This window comes from Cetorhinus maximus, chromosome 1 (genome assembly GCF_964194155.1).
Source record: "Cetorhinus maximus chromosome 1, sCetMax3.hap1.1, whole genome shotgun sequence".
NCBI lineage: Eukaryota > Metazoa > Chordata > Chondrichthyes > Lamniformes > Cetorhinidae > Cetorhinus > Cetorhinus maximus.
The window spans coordinates 215,617,129-215,643,583 of NC_135879.1; the positions used below are offsets into that span (position 1 = coordinate 215,617,129).

General features: G+C 43.7%; 1 protein-coding gene across 1 annotated transcript in view; it reads left to right on the forward strand.

Moving 5' to 3' along the window:
• Positions 1 to 12,666, forward strand: part of pstpip2 (proline-serine-threonine phosphatase interacting protein 2) — a 137,685-nt gene extending 125,019 nt beyond the window's left edge. Inside the window, exons 10-15 of the mRNA XM_078553198.1 lie at positions 4,608 to 4,706; positions 5,067 to 5,163; positions 5,653 to 5,725; positions 7,183 to 7,217; positions 8,001 to 8,063; positions 11,817 to 12,666. Coding sequence (XP_078409324.1) covers positions 4,608 to 4,706; positions 5,067 to 5,163; positions 5,653 to 5,725; positions 7,183 to 7,217; positions 8,001 to 8,059 — 363 coding nt within the window. The 3' untranslated portion in view covers positions 8,060 to 8,063; positions 11,817 to 12,666. The remainder of the gene's footprint in view (positions 1 to 4,607; positions 4,707 to 5,066; positions 5,164 to 5,652; positions 5,726 to 7,182; positions 7,218 to 8,000; positions 8,064 to 11,816) is intronic.
• The last annotated feature ends 13,789 nt before the right edge of the window (positions 12,667 to 26,455 follow it).

Genomic DNA, 26,455 nt, shown 5'->3' on the forward strand with positions numbered 1-26,455 from the left:
TCTTGAATACAGTCACTGTTGTAATGTAGGAAATGTAACTCTTAATTCGGGCACAACAAGTTGATAAATGACTAAATCAGCTGCTTTTTTAGTACTGTTGGTTGAGTGATAAATACTGACCAGGGACAACTCCCCTGCTTTTCCCCCGAGAGGGAAGATGAGGCCTTGATTTAACATCTCATCCAAAAGACAGCTCCTCAGACATTGGAGCACTTCTCCCTTATCCACCTGTAATCTGCATTGTTCAAATGAAAAAAGCCCCAGTTTTCAAATCAGTCTTTGTATTGCTGGTTCCTCATACTCGGCAGCATACCAGTGAATATACCCAATATATTGCTTCAGCATTCTTTCTATACTATGGGGCTCAAAACAGCACACAATCCTCCCCCTGAGGGCTTACGAAGATCTTTATACATGTTGGAATATTCTATTATGTGAAAAGAACTGTATAAATATAAGTAATTGTTGATTGTGAATTTGATAGTGGTTGATGATAAGGGCTGTTGGAACGCACATGGTGGTGGTGCTGAGGACAAGCTCAGTAGTGACACCAGGAGGTTCTCAATAGAACCAAAGCTATTTGTAAAGTAGAGTGAAAAGAAAAAAAACTACAAATGGTGGAAATCTCATTTTAAAAACAGAAAATACTGGAAATGTTCACGGATGCCCACTATGGGTTCCAGCAGGGTCTTTTTGCCCCAAACCGCAATACAGTTTTGGTCCCAGACATGGACATAAGAGAGCTGAATTTGAGAGATGAGGTGAGAGTGACTGCCCTTGACATCAAGGTAGCATCTGACAGAGTGTGGCATCAAAGGGCCCTAGTAAAATTGAAGTCAATGAGAATCGGAGGAAAATCCTCCACTGACTGGAGTCATACATGGCGCAAAGGAAGATGGTTGGACTGTTGGAGGTCAATCATCTCAATCTTGGGACATTGCTGCAGGAGTTCCTCAGGTAGTGTCCTTGGCCCAACCATCTTCAGATCCTTCATCCTTTTATCATAGGGTCAGAAGCGGGGATGTTCACAAATGATTGCACGATGTTCAGCACCATTTACGACTCCTCAGATACTGAAGCAGTCCACGTTCATATGCAACAAGACCTGGACAACATTCAGGCTTAGGCTGAAAAGTGGCAAGTAACCTTTGCACCACAGGCAATGACCATCTCTGAGGGAGAATCTAACCATCGCCTCTTGACATTCAATGGCATTACCATCATTGAATCCTCCCACTATCAACATTCTGGGGATTACCATTGACCAGAAATTGAACTTGACTAGCTATATAAACACTGTGGCTACAAGAGGATGCCAGAGGCTGGGAATTCTGCAGCGAGTAACTCACCTTCCTGATTCACTAAGCCTGTCTACATCCACAAGTCAGGAGTGTGATGGAATACTCTCCACTTGCCTGGATGAGTGCAGCTCCAACGACACTCAAGAATTTCAACAGCCTGTTTGATCGGCACCCCATCCACCAATTTAAACATTCACTTCCTCCACCTTCGGTACACAGTGGCAGCAATGTGCACTATATACAAGAGGCACTACAGGAACTTATGAATGTTCCTTCGATAGCACCCTATAAATCTGCGATTTCTTTTCACCATTGGAATTCAGCTTTTTTGTCCTCTCAGAGACATTCTATGGGATTTCCCCCATTGGGGAGACTGAGTTCTGGGAAATACCAATCAACAGAAAAAACGACGGCTGACTGGCTTTTGTGCAGAATGAAGTTGATGCTGATAGCCCGACCTTTAGCAATGATGGTAATATTGGGCCGGATTTTTGTATCACAAAAGAAATGCGAATCAGGTCGTGAAATGCTGATCTTAGTTTCTTTTTAACTGAAAAAGCAATTTTTCTCTGCCTTCCTAACCCCGTGCTGTTTTCATGTGGTCTTTTGATGGGTCAGGAAGGCCTTGGGTACAAAACACAAACTCATCCCTTCCAAAGTCGAGGTCTGCATTTCAAGGATCAGAGGAAAATTGTATTTCCTCCTGTGCACTATTTTCGTGTGCTGGCACAAGTTTGTTAAGCCCTAAAAAAAAAAACCTTCTTGAGAGTTCATGGCCACTGGAGGAAGCCTGGTGAGGAGTCAGCAACATTCTAAAATGCTTTCATACCTTTGAATGTCACCATTAGATGCTGTATTGTAGTGTAGGTGTGTTTTTAAAGCAGTGATTCATCATAGGGCTTTATCCTGCAAAGGTTAAGTTGACCATTACAATGACAACCATTGTGTTAGTGTTGACATGCATTACAGTACTTTTTCCTTTGGAGAAATGGCCATAATGCATTCAGAAATTTAGAAACCATCCTTGTCATGTTTAGTGCTGGTCTTTATATATACAGGCAACTCTGACAGTGGAAAAGCATTCCCTTTCTTTTGAAATGTTTTTTAAAAAAAAATAAGCGCCTGCTCTCCTTTATTGATTGACAGGCAACCTGCTTTGAAATGGAGAAGACATCATGGCCAGGAATTTCCCCCCCATCGTGGGGGGTGGTGGTTGTGCGGGGGCGTGTGGGGCAGATGCGAACCCGATTGGCGGCCCCAACTGGGGCTGCACCGCAATTTTACGTGGGCAGGCCAATTGAGGCCCGCCCAGCGTGATGCACGCCCGGAAGCACTGTACGCTCCCTGTGCGGGCAGGAGGGGATCCCCTGAGTGGTTCCCTGCGCTATTTCGTGCATGCGCACAAAAAAGCACAGAGAGCTTCAGTCATTCAGTCTTAACCTTTAAAATAAAGGATTTTTAAACTTTTAAAACATGTCCCCTCATGTGACACTATCACATGAGCTGGGACATGTCAAAGAACAAATGTATAAATTTTTATTAGATTTTAAAACAGCTCATGAAACCTTATCCCGCCCATGGATGAGGTTTCATGAAAAATGCGAATGCTGCCTGGGCTCTTCGCCTGCCCGTCAACCTTAAGGTTGAACGGGCAGCTCATTAATTTGAGTTAATTAGTTTTTAACAGGTCTTAATAGGCCTTTGACAGTTCGGCGGGCGTGCAGCTGAGTCAGCTGCGCGCCCACCGAGCTGACAATCTAAATTACGCCCAGTGACGTTGGGACACACGCCTGACGCCACCGCGTGTCATTTTATGCGTCGGCGAGTGGGCTCCACCCCCTGCTCGCCGACGGGAAAATGCTGCCCCATCTGTTCTTTCAGTTTCAGACTTTGGATTTTGATTGCTGAGGCCATTATTAATGCTTGGCTGAATTCCAAATTGGCATGTTGATACTGCTGCTCACTGGAGTGACATTGCAGGTTATAATAACTAGGTTATAATAACTTGCTCTGCCTTTGATATGATTTCAGAGTACATGGTTGTTAATGACCACTTAAAGGGTTAACTTTTTTCCTATGTAGAACAGTTCTTTTTTTCGTTTACCAATGGCAGCAATTGAATTAGAGTTTTATTAGATTGTCACAGGTTGAATCTTTTTCGACATTTAAGAGAATTTCCATTGCTATTGCATGGTTTCTGAGGATTATACATGGTGGAAACTGGGTGAGTGGCCATGGAGGAAATGTCAGCGTCATGACGGGGCATGCAGGTAGCATGGGGTTCTGAGGGGGCATGGAGGTTTCATGGATGATCTGAGGGGGCACAGAGGGAGCGTGGGTTGGCATGGGGATCTGAGAACACATGAAGGTGGCATGGGGAACCTGGGGGGGAAAGGGAGGGGCATGGGCTGGCATGAGTGATCTGAGGGGGTGCAATGGCTGGCAGGGGGATTGAGGGGATGAAAGCTGAGATTTAGGGGTGAGATGATGTTGAGCACCTACAATCCTCCCACACTCTTATCGTGGCTCGCAAGATGCACTGCAGATCTGAACCCTGTATGAGAAAAAAATCCCTGACATTTCAGCTCAGAATGTAGATTCCATTTCAATCAGACAAGCCATGATTGCAGTAAGCGAAATCAATGTTAGGATAAAAGTCCCATTCACATTAACATCAAAAATATTGGCCATAGCTTTTTTGACTCTGTGAAGCACTTTGGGATGTTTTACTATTTTAAGGACGGTGTATAAATACAAGTTGTTGTTACCATGTCTCAATGAGGTTAGAGTGTGTATCCAGTCCCTTTTTGAAATGAAGAGAATTATGTGTTGGCATGTGATATATTTCAATAGTATGTGCGCTTGGTGTAGCGTTCTAACTTATTCCTGACCACGCTATATTTACCTAAAAATTGAACAGCAGAGGGTGCAGCCTGTATTGTGGGGCACGCGGATACCCTTACGGGAGGACCGTTGATGCTGAAACCCATGCGCATACCTAGTCCAAAAACATAAAAATGTGGTGATTTGAGATGTGACAGGTCTCTTGTCCATCAGTTGCTATACATTTGAAATTCTAACCAACCTGATAAAGCTTGTGGATGAAAAATGAAACCGGGAACTCTGAGAGGAAGTCTGAGTGCTGCGGCGAACTAGCACTTGATGAATATAAAACTCAGTCAGATATGGTGGTGAGTTTACATCTGTTTGAAAATATCAGCCCAGAAGCCATTAGGGTGGTGTCTGGTGGAAAGATGGAGACTGATGACTTTTTTTTTAAAAACATACAATTTATTCTGATTGCAGTTTCTTGAGATGCAGGACTGCGAGCGAATACATACCATGCGTAATGCCATGTGGGTACATGCCAATCAGCTCTCCCAGGAGTGCGTGGCCAGTGATGAGGTAAGAGGTTATTGCTTTCTCATCCATTTCAGATCCTTTCTCTGCATTGTCTTTATTTTTAAAATTCCTCACCCGCACGAGATGCATAATTTCTTGCCCACCTTAATGAAAAGACAGACAGCTGACCTACTTCTTGAAAAGCAGTGTTGCTATAAACCTTTCAGGAGACTTGCGTTCAAGCTGCTGTTATATCCTTGGCTGCAAGGCAGGAGGAAGCGAGAAAGGGTCAGAATGAATCCTATATGTGGCGATAAATGACATGCCAACAAGATGATTATGTTGGTGTGTTTTCAGCTTGGAATTCAGACCAATCTATTTTTTTCTTCTGATCCTCCTTCATCTTTTTGCTTCATCCTTTAGATGTATGAAGAAATACGGAAGGTGCTGGAACAGTGTAACATACAGAAAGACCTTGAATTCTTCATAGACTTGAAAAGGACCGGTGACACTCCACCAGGTAGCAAGAGGCCGTGGTACAACTCCTCATAATAAATACTATGCATTCCTGTTAGAGTTTGTGAAAACTGTTGAGCACACTCCAGGCTTAGTTTGTATAATAAAACCAAATGCTGATTTCACCCCCCCCCCCACCACCGCCCCCCTACCCCAATCCAGTTGGTCCAAGATGAATCGCTGAACCTTTTGGTCAGATTCAGATATTTATGGATGAACCCATCACTTTGGCTAAGGTTACAGGCTGCGAGTCTTTGTTCTAAGCCGTGTATCCTCCACAGAGAGGGAACAAAAAGTGGAGATTCACCCACAATGTCTGGTCTCACTCGCTAAGTGTTGATTGACCTTGACAGAGGCCTGGAAGCAGGTATGAGAGCAAGACTGTCTGAAATAGGGTTTGCCAGAAAGCACTTCTGTAAGCAAGTGGGGAAAGATAACATTATTTTTTGAATTTTAATAATGAGCTGTGGTTTATTCCATTTGTTTTATTCAGCCTCCATTCCATATGAGAATTACTACACTGGGCAGAGAGGGCCACCTCCGAGCCGGGCTCCAGTTAACCCAAGGTGAGAGCTATAAATAGCAAGTAAAGAAAAGAGCTCCACGCTTCAGCATTGCTTATTCCCTCTGATTAGGTTCCTCAGTCTGTATATCCCAGGATGGGAGGATCTGTAATGGAATGAAGTTGGTGCAGGATCTGTAATAGTGTGAAGTTGGTGCAGGATCTGCAATGGTGGGAAGTTGGTGCAGGATCTGCAATGGTGGAAAGTTGGTGCAGGATCTGCAATGGTGGGAAGTTGGTGCAGGATCTGCAATGGTGGAAAGTTGGTGCAGGATCTGCAATGGTGGAAAGTTGGTGCAGGATCTGCAATGGTGGGAAGTTGGTGCAGGATCTGCAATGGTGGGAAGTTGGTGCAGGATCTGCAATGGTGGGAAGTTGGTGCAGGATCTGCAATGGTGGAAAGTTGGTGCGGGATCTGCAATGGTGGGAAGTTGGTGCAGGATCTGCAATGGTGTGAAGTTGGTGCAGGATCTGTAATGGTATGAAGTTGGTGCAGGATCTGCAATGGTGGGAAGTTGGTGCGGGATCTGTAATGGTGGGAAGTTGGTGCGGGATCTGCAATGGTGTGAAGTTGGTGCGGGATCTGCAATGGTGGGAAATTGGTACGGGATCTGCAATGGTGTGAAGTTGGTGCAGGATCTGTAATGGTGGGAAGTTGGTGCGGGATCTGTAATGGTGGGAAGTTGGTGCGGGATCTGCAATGGTGGGAAGTTGGTGCAGGATCTGCAATGGTGTGAAGTTGGTGCGGGATCTGCAATGGTGGGAAATTGGTACGGGATCTGCAATGGTGGGAAGTTGGTGCGGGATCTGCAATGGTGTGAAGTTGGTGCGGGATCTGCAATGGTGGGAAATTGGTACAGGATCTGCAATGGTGGGAAGTTGGTACGGGATCTGCAATGGTGGGAAGTTGGTGCGGGATCTGCAATGGTGTGAAGTTGGTGCAGGATCTGCAATGGTGTGAAGTTGGTGCGGGATCTGCAATGGTGGGAAGTTGGTGCGGGATCTGCAATGGTGTGAAGTTGGTGCAGGATCTGCAATGGTGTAAAGTTGGTGCATGATCTGCAATGGTGGAAAGTTGGTGCAGGATCTGCAATGGTGGGAAGTTGGTGCGGGATCTGCAATGGTGGGAAGTTGGTGCAGGATCTGCAATGGTGGGAAGTTGGTGCAGGATCTGCAATGGTGGGAAGTTGGTGCAGGATCTGCAATGGTGGGAAGTTGGTGCAGAATCTGCAATGGTGGGAAATTGGCCCAAAATGCAGAAAATGAAAGCTTAGTTGCAAGTTTTGGTAAAAGAACAGAGAGCAACATAAATAGAGGTGTAGCCTTCATTTCCTAATTCTGTCATGATGAGATCTAACTAATTAATATAGTAACAATGGATTGATATAATTGGCTGTTTATTCCAAAGTTATTTTGTGGTTGTGGGAAAGAAATAACTTAGTCTTCCTTTCTTTTCTTCAGACGTATGCCTCCGCCAAGTCCTGACAATTCAGCATGTAAGTAGCTATCCCTACACAATTAATAAATTATATTAGAGACAAAGCAATCAAAGGCATTTAGACATTCATTCGGTTCTCTATGAGCTGTTTTTAGGCCTCACCCTTATACTTTATTATTTGGATAATGGGGCTTATATTGCAGGTATGGCAAGGCTATACATAAATGTGTGTTATCAGTTCGGCTGTAGATTTTGAGCAGGAAAAAGATGCACTGAGAACCCAAGAGATTTGTTAGCAATCAAAGCATTCCACCCACGGGAATAAGAAGCTGACAAAACCTGCTGGAATGATTTGATCACATAAGTGTCCACAGCAAGAGTTGTTTCCGGCAGTCTCATGCTGTCAGTTGTGTATTACGTTAACAATTTTTCAACAGCATTCTTTACGATTCTAGTTTTGACACCACACTCTCAGCTGTGCCATTTCAATTTCACAGAAGCATGGCCTAGTGTTGTTTCAGTACTTCTTAAAGGAATAAAGAGAAAAGTAATTAATTAAGAGGCTCCAAGTAAAATCAGAATATGCTCTGAATACTCGCATGGTCACCATCCTTGGAGAGAGTTCATGTTACAGGTCATCCAGCTGAAATATTAATGGTTTTTCTCTCTCCACAATTGCTGCCTGACCTGCTATGTGCTTTTTGTTTATTTCAGATTTCCAGCATCTGCAGTAATTTGCTTTTGTTTGTGAGACAACAGATTTTGCCTTTAGTTGTTGCTTTATGTATCTTCTCAGACAGGAAATGATCCAATGATTTCTTTGTTTATTCTCTTACTGCAGATGAGCCACAATATGCTACAGTTGGAGAAAATGATTCTAGATTTATTCGGCACCACTAGCAGTGTAAGTTCTTCAAATGTTCCTGTTTTCCCTGATTTTCTTCTCTCTTTCCTATGGTAGTAACCATTGTTTCTTTCTGGTCTCCCAAATGGTTATTCTTAATGTGTGAGTCTAAACAATGAGCATCAACAGCCTGTTAAATGAGGGGATCAGCTGAGATTAATCTCTATCTCACCCATACTTACCAGCAGGAATCACTCAATAGGAATCAAGCATGGGCCTAGAACAGAATCTGTGGAACTCCACCAGCCATGTTGTCCAATACATTAGTCACGAGCCACATGCAGCTAAGTGGGAATCCAGATGTGGCTTGTTGTATTTTGGTTAGTAAATAACTAATTTAGAGACACCGTTTTGGGTATGTGATCTCAACAATCACATTCTCATGGTATGTGCTTTAACCTTTTTAGCAAAATGGTAATCCAAAAAGCAGAGTGTGCAAGTGAAAACATCAGACATGAACACCATGGAAACATCAACATCTCTGATCACCGAGAGAAGAGCTGTCAGGAGGCACAGTTTGGCCAACTGGAATGACCTCTGCAGGCCAGCAGAAGAAAGCAAGGACAACCATTAACTCACAGCTCCGAATGGACGTGTCATTGGCAATGGGCAATGGTCTGTTTCATTGTGCACAGCAACACTCTCAGCAGTCTTTCTGACATCAAAGTACCACTCGTAACCGCTGGACTATAAACCTGCAAGCTGCATTAAGACGCTTTGTGTCTGTTGAATTCATTTCAGAATTCCAAACTTTGGCGGAAAAAGACCACAAAGATTCACACTGAATAGTAGTAGATGCTTATTAAGTAACTACACACCTGGAATGTGGTTATAATAGTGTTGCCAGATCTGTGGCTAATCATCATTTTCCATTGGATAGCACTACATTATTAATTGCCCATACAATGAGCTTTTCCGTTTTTACCTCGTTTTCTAATATCAAGGAAGTTTCTATTCAGCTAGTTCATTAAATATTAATTCGATGAGCCCTAATCTCATTTAAATGCCTTACATGGAACTTTATTAAGTGCCTTTTGAAAATCCAAGTAAATTACATTTACTGGCTGGCCAGTAGATTCTTTGAAGAATTGAAATTGGAAGTATCAGACATGTTCTAATGCTTCTGTTGTTTGTTATTCTTTCACAGGATGTGGGCATTGCTAGCTAGGCCAGCATTAATTGCCCTAGAGAAGGTGGTGGTGAGCTGCCTTCTTGAACCACTGCAGGCCATGCGGTGTAGGTACACCCACAGTGCTGTTAGGGAGGGAGTTGCATGCGGAGGATTTTTTCCGTTCTCTCCTCCCCTGCTGCAAGCACTAGAAGCTATCCAAAGATGGACCTATGTACCTTTTGACCTTAACTTATTCAACAAATCTATAGGTTATTTCTTAATTTATTGCCCTTGAATGTTATTGAATTTAGTGATCACCTCCAACAACATCTAAAAAGAGATTATCTGTTATTATCTCATTGACTTTTGTAGGATATTGCTGGGTACAGATTGGCTGCTACATTTCCTATATTACAACAATAACTACAATTCATTATTACTTCATTGGATGTAAAGCATTTCGAGGCATCCTGAGATCATAAAAGGCATGGTAGAAATGCAAGTCTTTCTTTCTTTCTAACTGTCACTAAAACTGACTTGTTTAAGTCATCACCTGTACCATTTAAAGCCAGATGTCACCATTTCTATTGCTTTGCTGACTTTCTCCTCCTTACTTTGGATATCAGTTGTCCCTGTACTTTGCCACCTCATCAGATACATTTCTTTGCTTTGTAGCTATTTAAGGGTGTACTTTTTGGAACCTTGAGTAGCTATCTTCATTTGCAAGTTGTTCATACATTATGTTACACTTTGCAGTTCAGTTATAATTATCTTAAGATCTTGGAACTAACTGTGAGATCTACCGAATCCATCCCATTTTTTCATAGCACTGTCTCTTGGGGTATTATGCACAGTTCTGTTCTGCACTTATAAAAAGGATATAGAGGCACTGGAGAAGGCGCAGAAATGTTTACTAGAATATGAGAACTGAAAGGGTGTAATTATCAGGAAAGGCTGAACAGTCTTGGGGCTCTTTTCTCCAGAAATGTGAATACTATTGTGGCTACAAAAGAAGATCAGAGGCTGGGAATTCTGCTGAGAGTAACTCACCCTCTGACTTCCCCAAGCCTGCCCACCATGTGCAAAGCACAAGTCAGGAGTGTGATGGAATACTTCCCACGTCTGGATGAATGCAGCTCCAACAAAACTCAAGAAGCTTGACACCATCCAGGATAAAGCAGCCTGCTTGACTGGCATCCCCATTGACCACAATGAACATTCACTCCCTCAACCACCAATGCACAGTGGCAGTAGTGTGTACCATATACAAGAAGCACTGCAGCAATTCACCAAGACTTATTTGATAGCAGCTTCCAAACCCGTGGGCTCTACCATATAGAAGGACAAGGGCAGCAGATGCATGGGAACATGACTACCTGGAAGTTCCCCTCCAGGCTCCAGTGGAGCCATTCCTCCACAGTCATTAGGTCAAAATCCTTGATCTCTCTCCCTACCAGCAATGTGGGTGCACCTACACCACATGGACTGCAACAGTTCAAGAAGGCAGCTCACCATCACCTTCTCAAGGGCAATTAGCGATAGGCAATAAATGCTGGCCTAGCCAGGGGCACCCACATTCCATGAACAAATAAAATAAATACTAAGGGGATGACCTGATAGGTGTCTTCAAGATTATGAAAGGGTTTTATAGAGTTGATGTAGAAAAGATGTTTCCACTTGCTCAAGTTTATGTAGTGTGGGGGTCCAGCCAGGAGAGCGTTGGAGCAGTCAAGTCTGGAGGTAAGAAAGTGTTGTTATTGTTGTTCTTATTATAAGTTACTATAGTTATTATCAGCAAACTTAGGAAATCCCAGGGCATCAATTAAAATTTGCAAGGGATCCCTGAGAAAGCATCATTTGTGCTGCTATAGAATACAACCAATTTTTACAAAGAAATAGGAACAGGAGTAGACCATGTGGCTCCTCATGCCTGCTCGCCATTCAGTACAATAAAGGCTGGTGTTTTTCTTCAACTCCACTTTCCTGCTCAGTCCTCATATGCCTTAATTCCCTGAGAAACCAAAAATATGTCTACCCCAGCCTTAAATATATTCAACTATGGAGCATCCACAACTCTCTCGTACAGAGAATTTCAAAGATTCACAACCCTTTGAGTAAATAAATTTGTCCTCATCTCAGCCCTAAATGATCATCTCCACATCTTGAGACTGTGTCCCCATGGTCTAGATTCTCCAGCCAGGGAGAAAAAACCTCTCCATGTCAAGCCCCTTCAGTATCTTGTATGCTTCAATAAGATCACCTTGAGATAGTATAGGCCCAATTTACTTAGCCTCTCATCACAGAACAACTTTCTCATCCCAGGAACATATCTAGTAAATTTACAGCACAGAAACAGACCACTCACTCCAACTAGTTTATTCGGCACGTGAGCCTCTTCTCAACTGACTTCCTCTCAGCCTATCAGTATAATCATCTATTCCTTTATCCCTCATGTATTTAGCCCTTAAATGCAGCTAATCTCCAGTATAGCCATAGGCGAATCTTTCAACCAGTTCAAACTCTGAAATTTGTGGTGGTTCCTCCTAGAATCAAACAAAATTCCATGTTAGTGGTGTAACATTACCAGTTATAGATGTAACATCTAATTTAAGTTATTCAACCCTGATCACTTGTATCCACAGATTGGAGATCTCGGAGATCAGATCTTGGCAGCAAAAATACCATTGGATGCTCTGCAAAGTTAGGGCAGTGGACAGTCTCTTCATCAAGGAATGGAAGATCGTTTGAAGACTGTAGCTTACATGTTTAAGGAATACAGCTGTTGCTGCCAGAATTAATATATTTTCATTTTTATATCTCTCTGTCACATTGACACATCAATGATATCAAATCCTGTTGTGATCATAATCAGCACTAGGATGGAACTATGATTTCAACTTTGGTTTCATCTTTTTCCCCCCCGTGTCAAACCATATGGTTAACTCAACAAAGACCTGCTTGCCTGATGGCTCAGCTGGTTAAGTCTGAGTAACTGAGGCATACAGACAAGAAGGGAACCAATAAATCTCCAATCTGTGATGCTGGCTAGTCTCAGGTGGCATGGAGGTAAAGGTGCAAAGGCAATTGAGGCCATTGACAGAGTCATTTAAGTAATTAAAGGACCTGCCCGTCCAACCTTAAGGTTGGCGGGCAGGCCAGGAGCCCTGGCGGGCATTAGAAAAAGCATGAAACCTCATCCACGGGCAGGATGAGGTTTCATGTATGTTTTTTAAAAGTTTAATTAAAGTGTTTTTAAAAGTTATGGACATGTCCCAACTCATGTGACAGTGTTACATGAGGGGACATGTCAGGGAATTTTTTTTTCTAATTTTAATATTTTTTACAGTGGAGCCAATCTCCCTGAGGCAGCACTTAGCCTCAGGGAGATGAGTGCGCTTTTTCATGCACATGCGCGAAAGAGAGCACTCTCGAGTTTAGGGAATCCCCCACCTCGCCTGCACAGGGAGCGCATAGCACTTCTGAGTGGACGTCACGCTGGGCGGGCCTTAATTGGCCCGCCCACGTAAAATGGCGGCACGCCCCCAAATGGGGGCACCGACCAGAGGTGCGCCTCCGCACGCCCTCACTTCAATGTCCCCCCCCCCCCCCCCCCCACCACCCCACCCCACAATGGGAGGAAAATTCTGCCTCTAGTTACTGTTGGTTTCCATTTCTTAATTAGCTTGTCACTGGCTGGCTTGGGTTATTTTTTCTTTCTTTTTTGATGTTTCCAGTTCCCTTCCTGTACTTAATCTCACTTACAGCTTGCTAGGTCATTTCAGAGTCAGCTACATATTGTGGGACTGAAGTCATATCAGCTCAGGTAGGAATGGTATGGTCCCTTCTCTGAAAGATGTCAATGAACATGTTGGGTTTCAAGACAATACAGTGGTTTTCAAGGTTATTTCCTGATTCTTGCCCATGAATTAACATATTTATTGAATTCAGTTTCACGACTTGGTGGAACGCATGACCTCTGGATTACTAGTCCATTGCCATAAGTACGAGACTGCCACACATCGCAGAATGGATAGGATGGAGAAATGGTGTCATCTCTGGTTGTGTTCAGCCTCTTCCTTAGAAGGCTCCTATTGTAGCTGAATGATGCAGACCAGTGAAGTCCCAGGTTCAAGCTCTTGTCAGTGACAAGCTAGCTGCATTTAGCCTGGAACAGCAGGTGGGATTTCAGTAATTGACCTCAGCATCATTGCGCTCAGGAGAGAAGAATTGGGCACAATTCCTGACTATCTGGGCACCTCCTCTGAGAAGTGCATGCATTGCACTGATGAGCTGGGGATCCAGACTCAAATTGCGATGCTGTCCATGGATGAACAGCCTTACGATCTGCTTAATCACAACTCGCACTGTGAAACCACACCCCAGCAAGGAAGGATCACTTCTTCAAGGCTATGAGAGAAAATCAATAAGGTAGAGGGGAAAGTTTTTTTAAAAAGAGGCTTCAGTGCAGATCATCACGATCTTAGATGCAGGAGTTCTGTTATCTTCAAATAAAATAAAAGTATAATTAATAGAATCTTACAGCAGGAGGAGGCCATTAGGCCCACCATACCTATGCCAGCCCTTTGCAAGATTTATCCAGTTATGCCCAGACCCTGTTGTTTCTCTCTGGCCCTGCAATGTTTTTTTTCCAAGTATATATCTAGTTCCCTTCTGTGAAAGTCATTGTTGAATCTGCTTCCACTATCCTTTTAGGCAATGCATTCAGATCATAATTTGCTGCAGAAAAATAGATCTTATCTCCCCACCGATTATTAACCCTCCTGCTAGTGAAGAGTTTTTCTCTATGTACTCTACCAAAACCATTCATAATTTTAAACAGGTCTGAGGAGAATAATCCCAGCTCCTCTCACCACATGCCTGAAGTCCATCATTCACAGTGCCTTTCTAGTAAATCTCCTCTGCATCCTCTGTGAGGTATCGAGGGATATGGAGGAAAGACGGACAAATGAAGCTGAAGTGCAGATCCACCAAGATTGAGCTGAAAGGAGGAACAGGCTTGATCGGCTGAATGTCCTACTCCTGATTGTATGAATGATAGGAATTACTACCCAGAAACAGGCCGCCCAGCCTAGCCAGTCCATACTGGTGTTGAAGCAACCCTCACGATTAGCTGATGAAGTAATACCAATGCGTATTTTTCCCATTTTATATTGCTCTACTTGTGTCAGTCTGGCCTCCACAAGAAAGCTGAAACCAATATCAGTAAGGTACAAAGGAGACTTGGGGCTGCATTTTATGTGCCACTGGTGGGTGTGTTTTTGGCAGGTGGGCATGTAAAATAGAGTGGGTGTGGGTGCCCACCCCACCCCCTTCCCGCTCACCCCATAATATTGGGTGGGCGCTGGGTTAGTCGGGCGCCGAAATCAGCAGCCCACCTGCCACATTTAAATAAATAATCAAAGGTCAGTTGGGCTTGTTAACAAGTCAATTGACCCGATAATACACTGCCCCCACGCCATAAAACGCTTGGCGTGGGCAGTCGGGTGGGAGTGGCCAGGCTGTTTTTTTGGTTAATCTTTTTCAAAGGGTGGGAAGAAAGGAGGGTATTATCTTCAGGGGGTGCCCTTTGTGGATCGAGGGGCAGCCCCCCTAAGATAGTAACCCCCCTTTCTTCCTACATGCCTGCTCAATTTAACACACCACCCCTGCTCACCCACTCCCCTTCCCTAAACTGCCAAACCTTCCCTGCACAAGACCCCAACTTACCCGTTTACTGGGATCCATTGGGCCGCCTTATTCCTGGTTGCAGTGCCCACTGATTTGCTCTTGGTGCTGCCAGGACTGATGAAGCTAGCGGCCAATCTGATTGGCTGGCAGCTCTCGGGGGCGGGACTTCCTACCCAGTGAGGAGTGGAAGTCCCACACAGCCCCAATTTAGCCCACCTGCAGCGTTATGGCGGTGGGGCTGATGTGGAGCTGGTCGGCCCCCTGCGGACTTTGCATCTGGGCGGGTGATCCATCCGCCACCCCCCAGTAATATTCTGCCTTGTTGCATCGAGTACAGAACTGCTTTGAGCTGAAGTGATTTTTTAAAAATTCATTCACGGCATTTATTGCCCATCCCTAGCTGTCCTTGAGAAGGTGGTGGTGAGTTGCCTTCTTGAACCACTGCAGTCCATGTACGTACACCCACAGTGCTGTTAGGAAGGGAGTTGCAGGATTTTGACCCAGTGACAGTGAAGGAACGGCGATGTATTTTCAAGTCAGGATAGTGAGTGACTTCGGGGGGAACCTCCAGGCAGCGGTGTTCCTATCTATCTGCTGCCCTTGTCCTTCTAGATGGTAGTGGTCATGGGTTTGGAAGGTGCTGTCTCAGGAGCCTTGGTGAATTCCTGCAGTGCATCTTGTAGATGGTGCACACTGCTGCTACTGTGCATCGGTGGTGGAGGGAGTGAATGTTTGTGGATGTGGTGCCAATCAAGCAGGCTGCTTTGTCCTGGATGGTGTCTGGCTTCTTGAGTGGGTTATGGGAGCTGCACTCATCCAGGCAAGTGGGGAGTATTCCATCACACTCCTGACTTGTGCCTTGTAGATGGTGAACAGGTTTTGGGGAGTCAGGAGGTGAGTTACCCATCGCACGATTCCCAGCCTCTGACCTGCTCTTGTAGCCACAGTATTTATATGGCTAGTCCAGTTCAGCTTCTGGTCAATGGTAATGCCCAGGATGTTGATAGTGGGGGTTTCAGTGATGGTAATGCCATTGAACATCAAGGGGCGATGATTGGATTATCTGTATTTTGTTGTTCTCAGAGCTCTTGAACTGCCAATCACATTGCAGGATGGATTCCAAAGTATTAATAACATAAAAACAGCACACAGCTTGAAGGATGCTCCAGCACTTGTTCTGGATAAATTTAAGGAAAGACTTGCACTTACGAAACACCTTTCACAACCTCCGGATGTCCCAATGTACTTTACAGATAATTGGAAGTGTAGTCACTGTTGTAATATGGGTATGTGGTAGCCAATTTCTGCACAGCAAGCTTCTCCAAAATCAATGAAATAGTTGACCAGACAATCCATCATAGTGATGTTGGTCAAGGGGTAAATATTGGTCGGGGACACTGGGGAAAACTCCCCTACTCTTCTTCCAGTAGGGTCATGGGATCTAAGAGGGAAGACAGGCCCTTAGTTTAACATCTCACTCAAAAGAAGGCAACTCCCACAGTGCAGTACCTCCCTCAGTACTACACTGGAGTGTTAGCCTGGGTTATGAGTTCAAGTCCCCGGGTTGGGGTTTGAGCTCACATACTACTGCCTCGAGAAGCCCGAGTGCTACTAACTGATCAAAACTATTTTTCACTGCATCATTGAAAATAATAAGAGGGAAATGATATGGAATAGGCATAAAAATAGCCACAGCACTGCTGCCTGTACTCCTTTCCCTGCAATACAGCCGGTTGCTAAGAGTTAGAGATGTCTTTGGGGATTAATTTAAAAATAAAGTGAAACTTTTTAACTACAGTCAACTTATTTACATAGTTTTCCGCTTTGCAGAGTAAAATTCTTCAAATTTTAGGGGTAGGGAGAAAATACCCAGCTGATAAGAAAATAGAGCAGAACAGCGTATCAGTTGGTCAAAGTTTCTCAGAAATGCAAGGAGCTACGTCAAAGAATAAGCTAGTGAATATTGGGACTGTCATGATTCCAACATGCTACACTACTCATTAAATCTCCAGAAACTCTTGGCACAGGACAAACACTTGACATTTCTTCTTGAGTTTGGAACGTTAACTGTCTTCTAGTCATAGGGTTGCCATTTTTTAAATATTCATTCTCAGTACGTGGGTGTCACTGGCAGGTCTGGTGTTTATAGCTCAAGTGGGTGACACTGACAAGGCCCAATTTATTGCCCAACTCTTACTGCCCAATTTATTGCCTTAAGGGCATTAAGAGTCAACCAGTGCGCATTCTGGCACTGGAGCCCCATTGGTCTGGACTGGGTAAAAGGGTGCAGTCAAATACTAATAACTCATGAACTACAACTACAATGAACGTTCCTTCATTATTTTCTTGGTACAGTTGCTGGCTAAGCATATTTTTTATTTATTTTGCAAATGTTATAATAAAGAAATAGGATGGTTTTGTTGGATAGTCGATTGTCATTTTTACTACATACCAATTATTTTTTTGCTTGAGATTTGGCTACTAGATAATACTGCACTGTGCAACCAAAATAATTAACTGCTTGTATTTAATTTAGATTATGAAATTAAAGTTTTGAAGAAAAATGCTGCATGTGCTTTACTGATAGATTCTTGGGTCTAGGTCTTGACTGTGTGATTGTGTAAAATGGCTGATTGTGAACTGGCAGCACATTTTACATCTCTCTTAAACCAAGGGAGATTTAAAATGGGTCAGTGATTCACTGTCATCCATTTTACACAATCATGCAGTCAAGATCTATCCTTTAAATCTTTAAATAGTGGTATTTCCAGGAGCTTAAAAGGCACCAACTCCATGAAAAAACATTTGCCAAATTAAGAAAGATTTGTGTGCAGACATCAGGGGAGGAGAGTGTGAGAGGAAGATCCCAAGGCAGGCAGTCAGCAGCAGCTAGAGGAGAGTGCGAGAGGAAGACCCTGGGACAGGCAGTCAGCAGCAGCCATAGGAGAGTGCGAGAGGAGGACCCTGGGACAGGCAGTCAGCAGTAGCTAGAGAAGAGTGCGAGAGGAGGACCCTGGGACAGGCAGTCAGCAGCACCTAGAGGAGAGTGCGAGAGGAGGACCCTAGGACAGGCAGTCAGCACCTAGAGGAAAGTACGAGAGGAGCTATAAAAACAACGCGAGAAGCAGCGAGAGTTTGAGAGCAGAGGTGACTGAGGTCAGTGAGGAGGGAGAAGTTTCTCCTTTCCTTTTCTACCTTTCCTCAGAAAGAAGAGTGGTGGCCTTGGTAAGTAGAAGTTGGTGAGTAAATTAGAAGAGTGTAATTTTTTTAAACAAGTAGCTATATTTAATGTCATGTAAGGGAAGTAGAGTTAAAACATGGCAGGGCAGCTCAGTCAAGTGCAATGCGTGTCCTGTAATATGTGTGAATATTCACTGGGCAGTCCATGAGAAGTAGGCAGTTAGTGCAGGAGTCCCCTGGGGTCTCGCTCACAAATCGGTATTCCGTTTTGGAAGCTGGTGAGGGTGCTGGTTCCTCAGAGGAGTGCAGTCAGAGCCAAGTTTGTGGCACTTTAAGTGGCTCGGCTGTACAAGAGGGGAGGAAGAAGAAAGGAAGAGCAATAGTGATAGGGGATTCATTGGTTAGGGGAACAGACAAGTGTTTCTGTGGCCGTACACATGACTCCAGGATGGTATGTTGCCTCGATGGTGCTAGGGTCAAGGATGTCAGAGCAACTGCAGGACATTCTTCTGGAGGAGGGTGATCAGCCAGAGGTCATGGGTCCACATTGGTACAATGACTTAGGTAGGAAGGGGGATGTGGTCCTGCAATCAGAATTTAGGGAGCTAGGTAGAAAATTAACAAGCAGGACCTCTAATGTAGTAATCTTTGGATTACTCCCAGTGCCATGTGCCAGTGAGTACAGAACTAGGAGGATAAGGCAGATGAATGTGTGACTGGAAAGATGATGCAGGAGGGAAGGCTTTAGATTCCTGGGACACTAGGGCTGGCTCTGGGGGAGATGTACAAACCAGACAGGTTGCACCTGAACAAGACTGGGGCTGAGTTCTTTGTGGGGCGTTTTGCTAGTGCTGTCGGGAGGGCTTTAAACTAATTCAGCAGAGGTGTGAGAACTAGGAGAGAACATTAGAGAAGAATATCAGGGTGCACAAAATACTGGGAAGGACAGACAGCATTAGTGGAGAGAATAGTAAGTTAATAGGTAAAGTCGGGGCAAGGGAGAAAGTAACAAAATCTAAATCAGGGTTACTATGCATGTATGTGAATGCACAGAATATAGAAAATAAGATTGGGGAGTTACAGGCACAGATTGCCATGTGGAAATATGATGTTGTGGCTCAAGGAAGGGCAGAACTGGGTGTTAAATATTCCCAGGTACAAAGTGTTCAGAAGAGATAGGAAAGGAAGGAAAGGAGGAGGGGTGGTGGTACTGGTTAATGAGAGCATTGCAGTGCTGGAGAAAGAGGATGTCCCAGAGGGTCCAAGGACAGAATCAATTTGGCTAAAGCTAAGGAACAAAAAGGATGCAATTACATTGCTCGGTGTAGTCTCTAGACTGGCAACTAGTGAGAAGGACATAGAAGAACAAATCCGCAGAGAAATTACAGAGAGATGCAAGCTTTATAGAGTAGTTATAATGGGGGACTTTAATTACCCGAATGTAGACTGGGACAGTGGTAGTGTAAAGGGTGGAGAGGGGCAAAAACTCCTAGATTGTGTTCAGGAAAATTTTCTACAGTAGTATGTGTCCAATCCAACAAGAAAAGACGCACTGTTGGACTTGGTTCTTGGAAATGAGGTGGGCCAAGAAGATCAAGTGTCAGTGGGGGAACCTTTAGGAGACAGTGATCATTGTATTGTACATTTTAGGATGATGATAGAAAAGGACGATAGGCAATCCAGAATAAGAATAATTAACTGGATGAGAGCCGACTTCGATGGGACAAGAATGTAGCTGGGCCAGACAGACTGGAACGAAAGATTGGTGGGAAAAACTGTAGCTGAACAATGGGATACCTTCAAAAAAGAATTGGTTTGGGCACAGTCAAAGATATATTCCATTGAAAGGGGAAAGGCAGGGCAAACAAATCCAGAACTCCCTGGATGAAAACGGAGATAGAAATTAAGATAAAGAGGAAAAAGTGTGCTTATGACAAGTGTCAGGTAGAAAATACAATGGAGAACCAAAAGGAATACGGAATGATCAGAGGGGAGGTGAAAAGGCATATTAGAGAAGCAAAGAGGAATTATGAGAAAAGACTGGCAGCCAGCATAACGGGGAATCCCAAAGTCTTCTATAGGCATATGTATAGTAAAAGGGTGGTAAAAGGAGGATTAGGGCAGATTAAGGACCTAAAAGGAATTTACACATGGACGAAGGGGCCATGGCTGAGGTATTAAATGAATACTTTGCATCTGTCTTTACCAAGGAGGTAGATGCTACCCAGGTCATGGTGACAGACAAGGAAACTCTGTCACTAGAAGGGTTCAAAATTGATAAGGAGGAGGTGTTGAATAGACTATCGGTACTTAAAGTTGACAAAGCACTGGGACTGGACGAGATGCATCCAAGGATATTGAAAGAAATGAGAGTGGAAATTGCAGGGGCACTAGCCATGATTTTTCAGTCTTCCCTAGACTCAGAGGAGGTGCCAGAAGACTGGAGAATTGCAAACATTACACCCTTGTTCAAAAAAGGTTATAAGGATAAGCCCAGCAATTACAGACCAGTCAGTTTAACTTCAGTGGTGGGCAAGATTCTAGAAACAACTATTCGGGATAGAATTAGTAGTCACATGGAAAAATATTGGTTGATAAGGAAGAGCCAGCATAGATTTCTAAAGGGGAAACCGTGTTTAACTAACATTCTGGAGTTTTTTGAAAGGTAACAGAAAAGGTTGATGTGGGTAATGCTGTTCATGTGGTGTACATGGATTTTCAAAAGGCATTTGATACAGTGCCACACAACAGACTTGTGAGAAAAGTTATTACTCATGGTATAAAAAGGACAGTAGCAACATGGATGCAAAATTGGCTGCAAAATAGGAGGCAGATGGTCAATGGATATTTTTCGGGCTGTAGGAAGGTTTGTAGTGGAGTTCCCCAGGGATCAGTACTGGGACCCCGTGCTTTTCCTGATATATATTAGTGATCTAGATCTTGGTGTGCAGGGAACAATTTCAAAGTTTGTGGATGATACGAAGCTTGGGAGTGTTGTAAACTGTGAGGAGGACAGTGTAGAACTTCAAAAGGACAGAGACAAGTTGGTGGGGTGGGCAGATAGGTGGCAGGTGAAGTTCAATGTGGAGAAGTGTGAGGTGACGCATTTTGGTAGGAAGAACATGAACAGACAATATAAAATAAGGGATGAAATTTTGAAGAGGGTGCAGGAGCAGAAAGACCTGGGTGTATATGTGCACAGATCATTGAAGGTGGCAGTACAGGTGGAGAGAGCAGTTAATAAAGCATATATTATCGTGGGCATAGAATACAAGGGCAAGGAGTTTATGCTGAATTTATATAAGACCCTTGTTAGCCCTCAGCTGGAATATTGTGTACAGTTCTGGGCACCACACTTTAGGAAGGATGTGAACACATTGGAGAGAGTGCAGAAGAGGTTTACAAGAATGGTTCCAGGAATGACAAACGTCAGCTATGAGGATAGATTGGAGAGAAGAAGGCTAAGAGGCAATTTGATAGAGACGTTCAAAATCATGAGGGGGCTGGACAAAGTAGATAGGGAGAAGCTGTTCCCGCTTGTAAAAAGATCAAGGATGAGAGGAGACAGATTTAAAGTGATTTGCAAAAGAAGCAAATGTGACGTGAGAAAAAACATTTTCACACGACGAGTGGTTCAGGTCTGGAATGCACCGCCTGGAAGTGTGATGGAGGCAGGTTCAATCGAGGCATTCAAGAGGACATTAGATGATTAGTTGAATAGAAACAATGTGCAAGGGTACGGGGAAATGGCAGGGCAATGGCACTAGATCATAATGCTCATTTGGAGAACCGGTGCAGACACGATGGGCCAAATGGCCTCCTGTGCCATTAAAATTCTGTGATTTTCTGTGATCACATCAACCTAAGGTAAGTCATCCACCTCGAACAGCCCCACACTCTTCCCATTGCAGTACTGTCTCTTAAATGATTACAAGGTTTTCACCACTGCCATTCCAAAAGTTGATCATTTGTTACAAGAATATCCTCTTGAAGTCACTGTATTTTAAAACCATCTACTTGTCCTACTCCCAGTTTAATTTATAGTATTTTGTTTTCTATTTTGTTTTGGGACGTGGACAACACTGGCAAGGTTGGATTTGTTGTCATGAGGGCATTAAGTCAACCATATAACATGCGACTGGAGTCACATGTAGACCAGATCATGTAGGAGTCACTGGTTGCCTTCCCTGAAAGACTTTTGTGAACCACATCTATTCTTTCAAAAATCTATTAATTTCAGTCCTGAAAATTTCAAAAGATCCAGCATCCCCATTTTGGGAAGCGAATTCGAGTTCTACTGTGATTTGCTGCTCAAAATGATCTTATGCTCATGCTTAGTTTCAGTCCACTTGCACCTTTTAATGTTCTCGCTTCTTTGTGTTGAAGTAACATAGCTCTCGCGTTTAACGTGATAATGATGCACCACACTAATCCTCTTTTCCCAAAAAATATACATTTTAATCGGTTATTAGTCCAGTCTTTGGATTATTACATCAGTGACATAACTATTATGCACCATATCCCTTACAATGAGACAGTCCTACCATAAAATCTCTTACCCTTCTCCAGTGGGCTGTGTTTAACTTTAACAAAAATAGAAATACCTGGAAAAACTCAGCAGATCTGGCAGCATCGGCGGAGAAGAGCAAAGTTGACGTTTCGAGTCCCATGACCCTTCAACAGAACTAAGTAGAAACTTAACTTTCTACTTAGTTCTGTTGAAGGATCATGAGGCATCGAAACGTCAACTTTGCTCTTCTCCGCCGATGCTGCCAGACCTGCTAAGCTTTTCCAGGTATTTCTATTTTTGTTTTGGATTTCCAGCATCCGCAGTTTTTTGTTTTTACCTCTGTGTTTAACTTTAAGTTGACACATAAATTGAATCACAATATCAATGGAGATTAAATGTAAATATAGAGTTTCAATGCAACTACATTACCAAGACCCAAGACGATGCAATACAAGATTGCTGCACCCATGAGGGAACGGGCTCCCAACCACAAGGTGATAACATGTAATGGCACTTCATGTTTCCCTGAACCTCAAAACTGGAATTTTGGTTATTTACCCAGTTCCCTTGGTCTTTCTTTTCTCTTTCAGTCTAGTCCCATGTCACTTTATTATGTCTTACTGATTTACCTCCTATTTTCGCTCTGGTGGTGTCCTACATTGTGGGCTTTGGATCTTCACCTCGATTCTCAATTTAAAACAAAAGTAACACAGAGTGAAAAAGAAAAAACCATAGACTGGTGTATAAATTGGAGAGCTCTTTCAAAGAACCACCACAACTACATAAGGCCAAATGGCTGCCTCCTGTGATGTAAAATTCTTTGGTTGTATTTGAGGCAGGCAATTACGAAATAAAATTCAATTTTGACTAGCAGTTGTGTGTGAGTGACTTAAGAATAGGAGCCTATTGATTAAGCCTATTGAGCCTATTGGTTGACAGGGCCCTCAACCGTGTCCGGCCCATATCCCGCGCATCCTCCCTCACGCCTTCTCCTCCTTCCCAGAAACATGATAGGGTCCCCCTTGTCCTCACTTATCACCCCACCAGCCTCCGCATTCAAAGGATCATCCTCCGCCATTTCCGCCAACTCCAGCATGATGCCACCACCAAACACATCTTCCCTTCACCCCCCTTGACGGCATTCCGTAGGGATCGTTCCCTCCGGGACACCCTGGTCCACTCCTCCATCACCCCCTACTCCTCAACCCCCACTTATGGCACCTCCCCATGCCCACGCAGAAGATGCAACACCTGCCCCTTCACTTCCTCTCTCCTCACCGTCCAAGGGCCCAAACACTCCTTTCAAGTGAAGCAGCATTTCACTTGCATTTCCCCTAACTTAGTCTACTGCATTCGTTGCTCCCAATGCGGTCTCCTCTACATTGGAGAGACCAAACGCAAACTGGGCGACCGTTTTGCGGAACACCTGCGGTCTGTCCGCAAGAAAGACCCAAACCTCCCTGTCGCTTGCCATTTTAACACTCCACCCTGTTCTCTTGCCAACATGTCTGTCCTTGGCTTGCTGCATTGTTCCAGTGAAGCCCAACGCAAACTGGAGGAACAGCACCTCATCTTCCGACTAGGCACTTTACAGCCCTCTGGGCTGAATATTGAATTCAACAACTTTAGATCTTAAACTCCCCCTCCCCCCATCCCCACCCCGTTCCTTTCCCCCCCCACCCGCTTTTTTTTCAATAGTTTATATAGATTCTTCTTTCCCCACCTATTTCCATTATTTTTAAATCTAAAGCTAAAACCTTTAGTCTTTCCACCCCACCCCCACTAGAGCTGTACTTTGAATATCCTGTTTTCCATTCTTAATTAGCACTTTTCTCAGACAAAGACCACCACCTTCAACACCTCTTTGACCCTTTTGTCTCTGACATCTTTTGATTATCTGCTCACACCACACCCTCAATGTGTCTCTTACCGCCCCCCCCCCCCACCTTAAACCAATTTATATTTCTCCCTTGTTGAAACTATGCTGCAGTTCTGCCGAAGGGCCATGAAGGCTCGAAACGTTAACTGATTTCTTCTCCGCCGATGCTGCCAGACTTGCTGAGTTTTTCCAGGTAATTCTGTTTTTGCCTATTGATTAATGTTGGCTCAAAATTCTATTCTAACACGACTTGACATGGAATAATGTCTCAAGTATTTAGATATTCCATTAATGATATGGAGAGCTGTGCTGATGTTATAATTAGGTATCTAATTTAATCCACTGAAGTCAGTCCACCATCTGAAGGGTGTAATTCAGCAGTCAGTGAGAATGTTGGTGTATGCAAAGTCGGTTTAAGCCACGTGCAATAAAGCTGTTGCTTCTCTTGATCATTCTATGCTGGACTTTTAGATATTTTGAGGACAATAACGTATCGAGAAGCTCTAGAAGTATATTAAATCAATTTAAATTATGTAGATAGGCCGACATTGAAACTATCCAAATACTGAGATCTGTAGCCAAGAAGTTACTATTTTGCAAAATCAATGTAAGAGTGCTTAGTAGCCTTGTTACATTCTTTTATGTTATTTTAATAAAAACATAAACCTATTTTGTTAGCATTTCTATCAAAATCCTGAATAATGTCACATGAGTATGTTAAGCATATATAACATAATGTTAACATAATTTCTAGGGTGATGGTTAAAAAATAAGGGTCACGGGGTGATAGCCTGGCCACAGTGCAGGAAAAGACTTATACATTTTTTGATTATTTTCCAGAAAAATTTACAATACGTTTCATAATTTAAACTCACGACTAAGTGGTGGGGGAGGGGAGGTGGGGGGGGTGGCCTGCACGGCTGCAGCTTTCCTGTCAAGCCAACGCAGGTAGAAAAGAATCACCTCCAGAAGAGATAAAAAATACAAGTGTTTTTCTTTCCTTTGTTTGCCCAGAGAAAGCTTAGGGCTTCCCTGCTCCAGACTCTCCCAATGAGAGACACCATTCCCCCACTTTAGGAACCCAATCCCCATCACATGAAGCCTACCCGATGCCGGCCTCAAGCCCTCCAATTTTTCAATATCCTCTTTTGGCATGCACAGGAAGTTAACCAGCACGATCTACAAGTCATGGCTGTTAAAAGTTGATCGGGCCTCATTCTGCCATAGGTATGCAGGAAACTAACTTGAATACTAAAATTAACTTGGCCAGACACCATGAGCAATTTAAATCCAAGCCTTGATCCTCTTTACGAACTAATTGCTTATCATGGAACCCATGAATTGCATATATATATAAAGATATGCATCATTTTGGTAAGACCACCTCTCCTTTCCTCCCACCCACACTTATTTCCCAGCTCAAGGTGACACCCAGCTTTTCCCTCCCTCCTCCAAAGCATTATCCAGGGGCCTGTGTCAGGTAGAATGCCTCAATTGAAAGAAAATTGCCCAGATGACTGTGGGTAAATCAACCTGATGCTAGGACCCAAACAAAATGGAGCAGAAAGATTTTCAAACTTGACCCCAACTCCAAGCTGAGGCAACTGATCTCAATTGAGGTATGGATGGAAATAATATCATCTGACTGACTAACCCTAACTAATCAACATGAAGAGACACAACAGGCTAAGGATAAGTGAGGGGCTAAGATGATAGATAATAAGGCAACATTTTAAAGTTATTCAGCTGGAGGATAAATCTATACAAGAACAAGGGTGACGGCAGTGATTGCAACAACTAGCGAGGCATTGCCCTGCTGAAATCCAAGTATTTGCCCATGTCAGACTGCAGATCCTGGTTGAATGCCTCCATCCTGAATGCCAGTGCATTTCAGAACTGGAAAGATCTACGATTGATATGCTCTTCTTGGTCTGGCAGCTACAAAATACCATAACAAAGGAGACCATTATATACTGCCTTCACTGATCTCACCAAGGCATTCGACCATATGAGTAGAGATGATC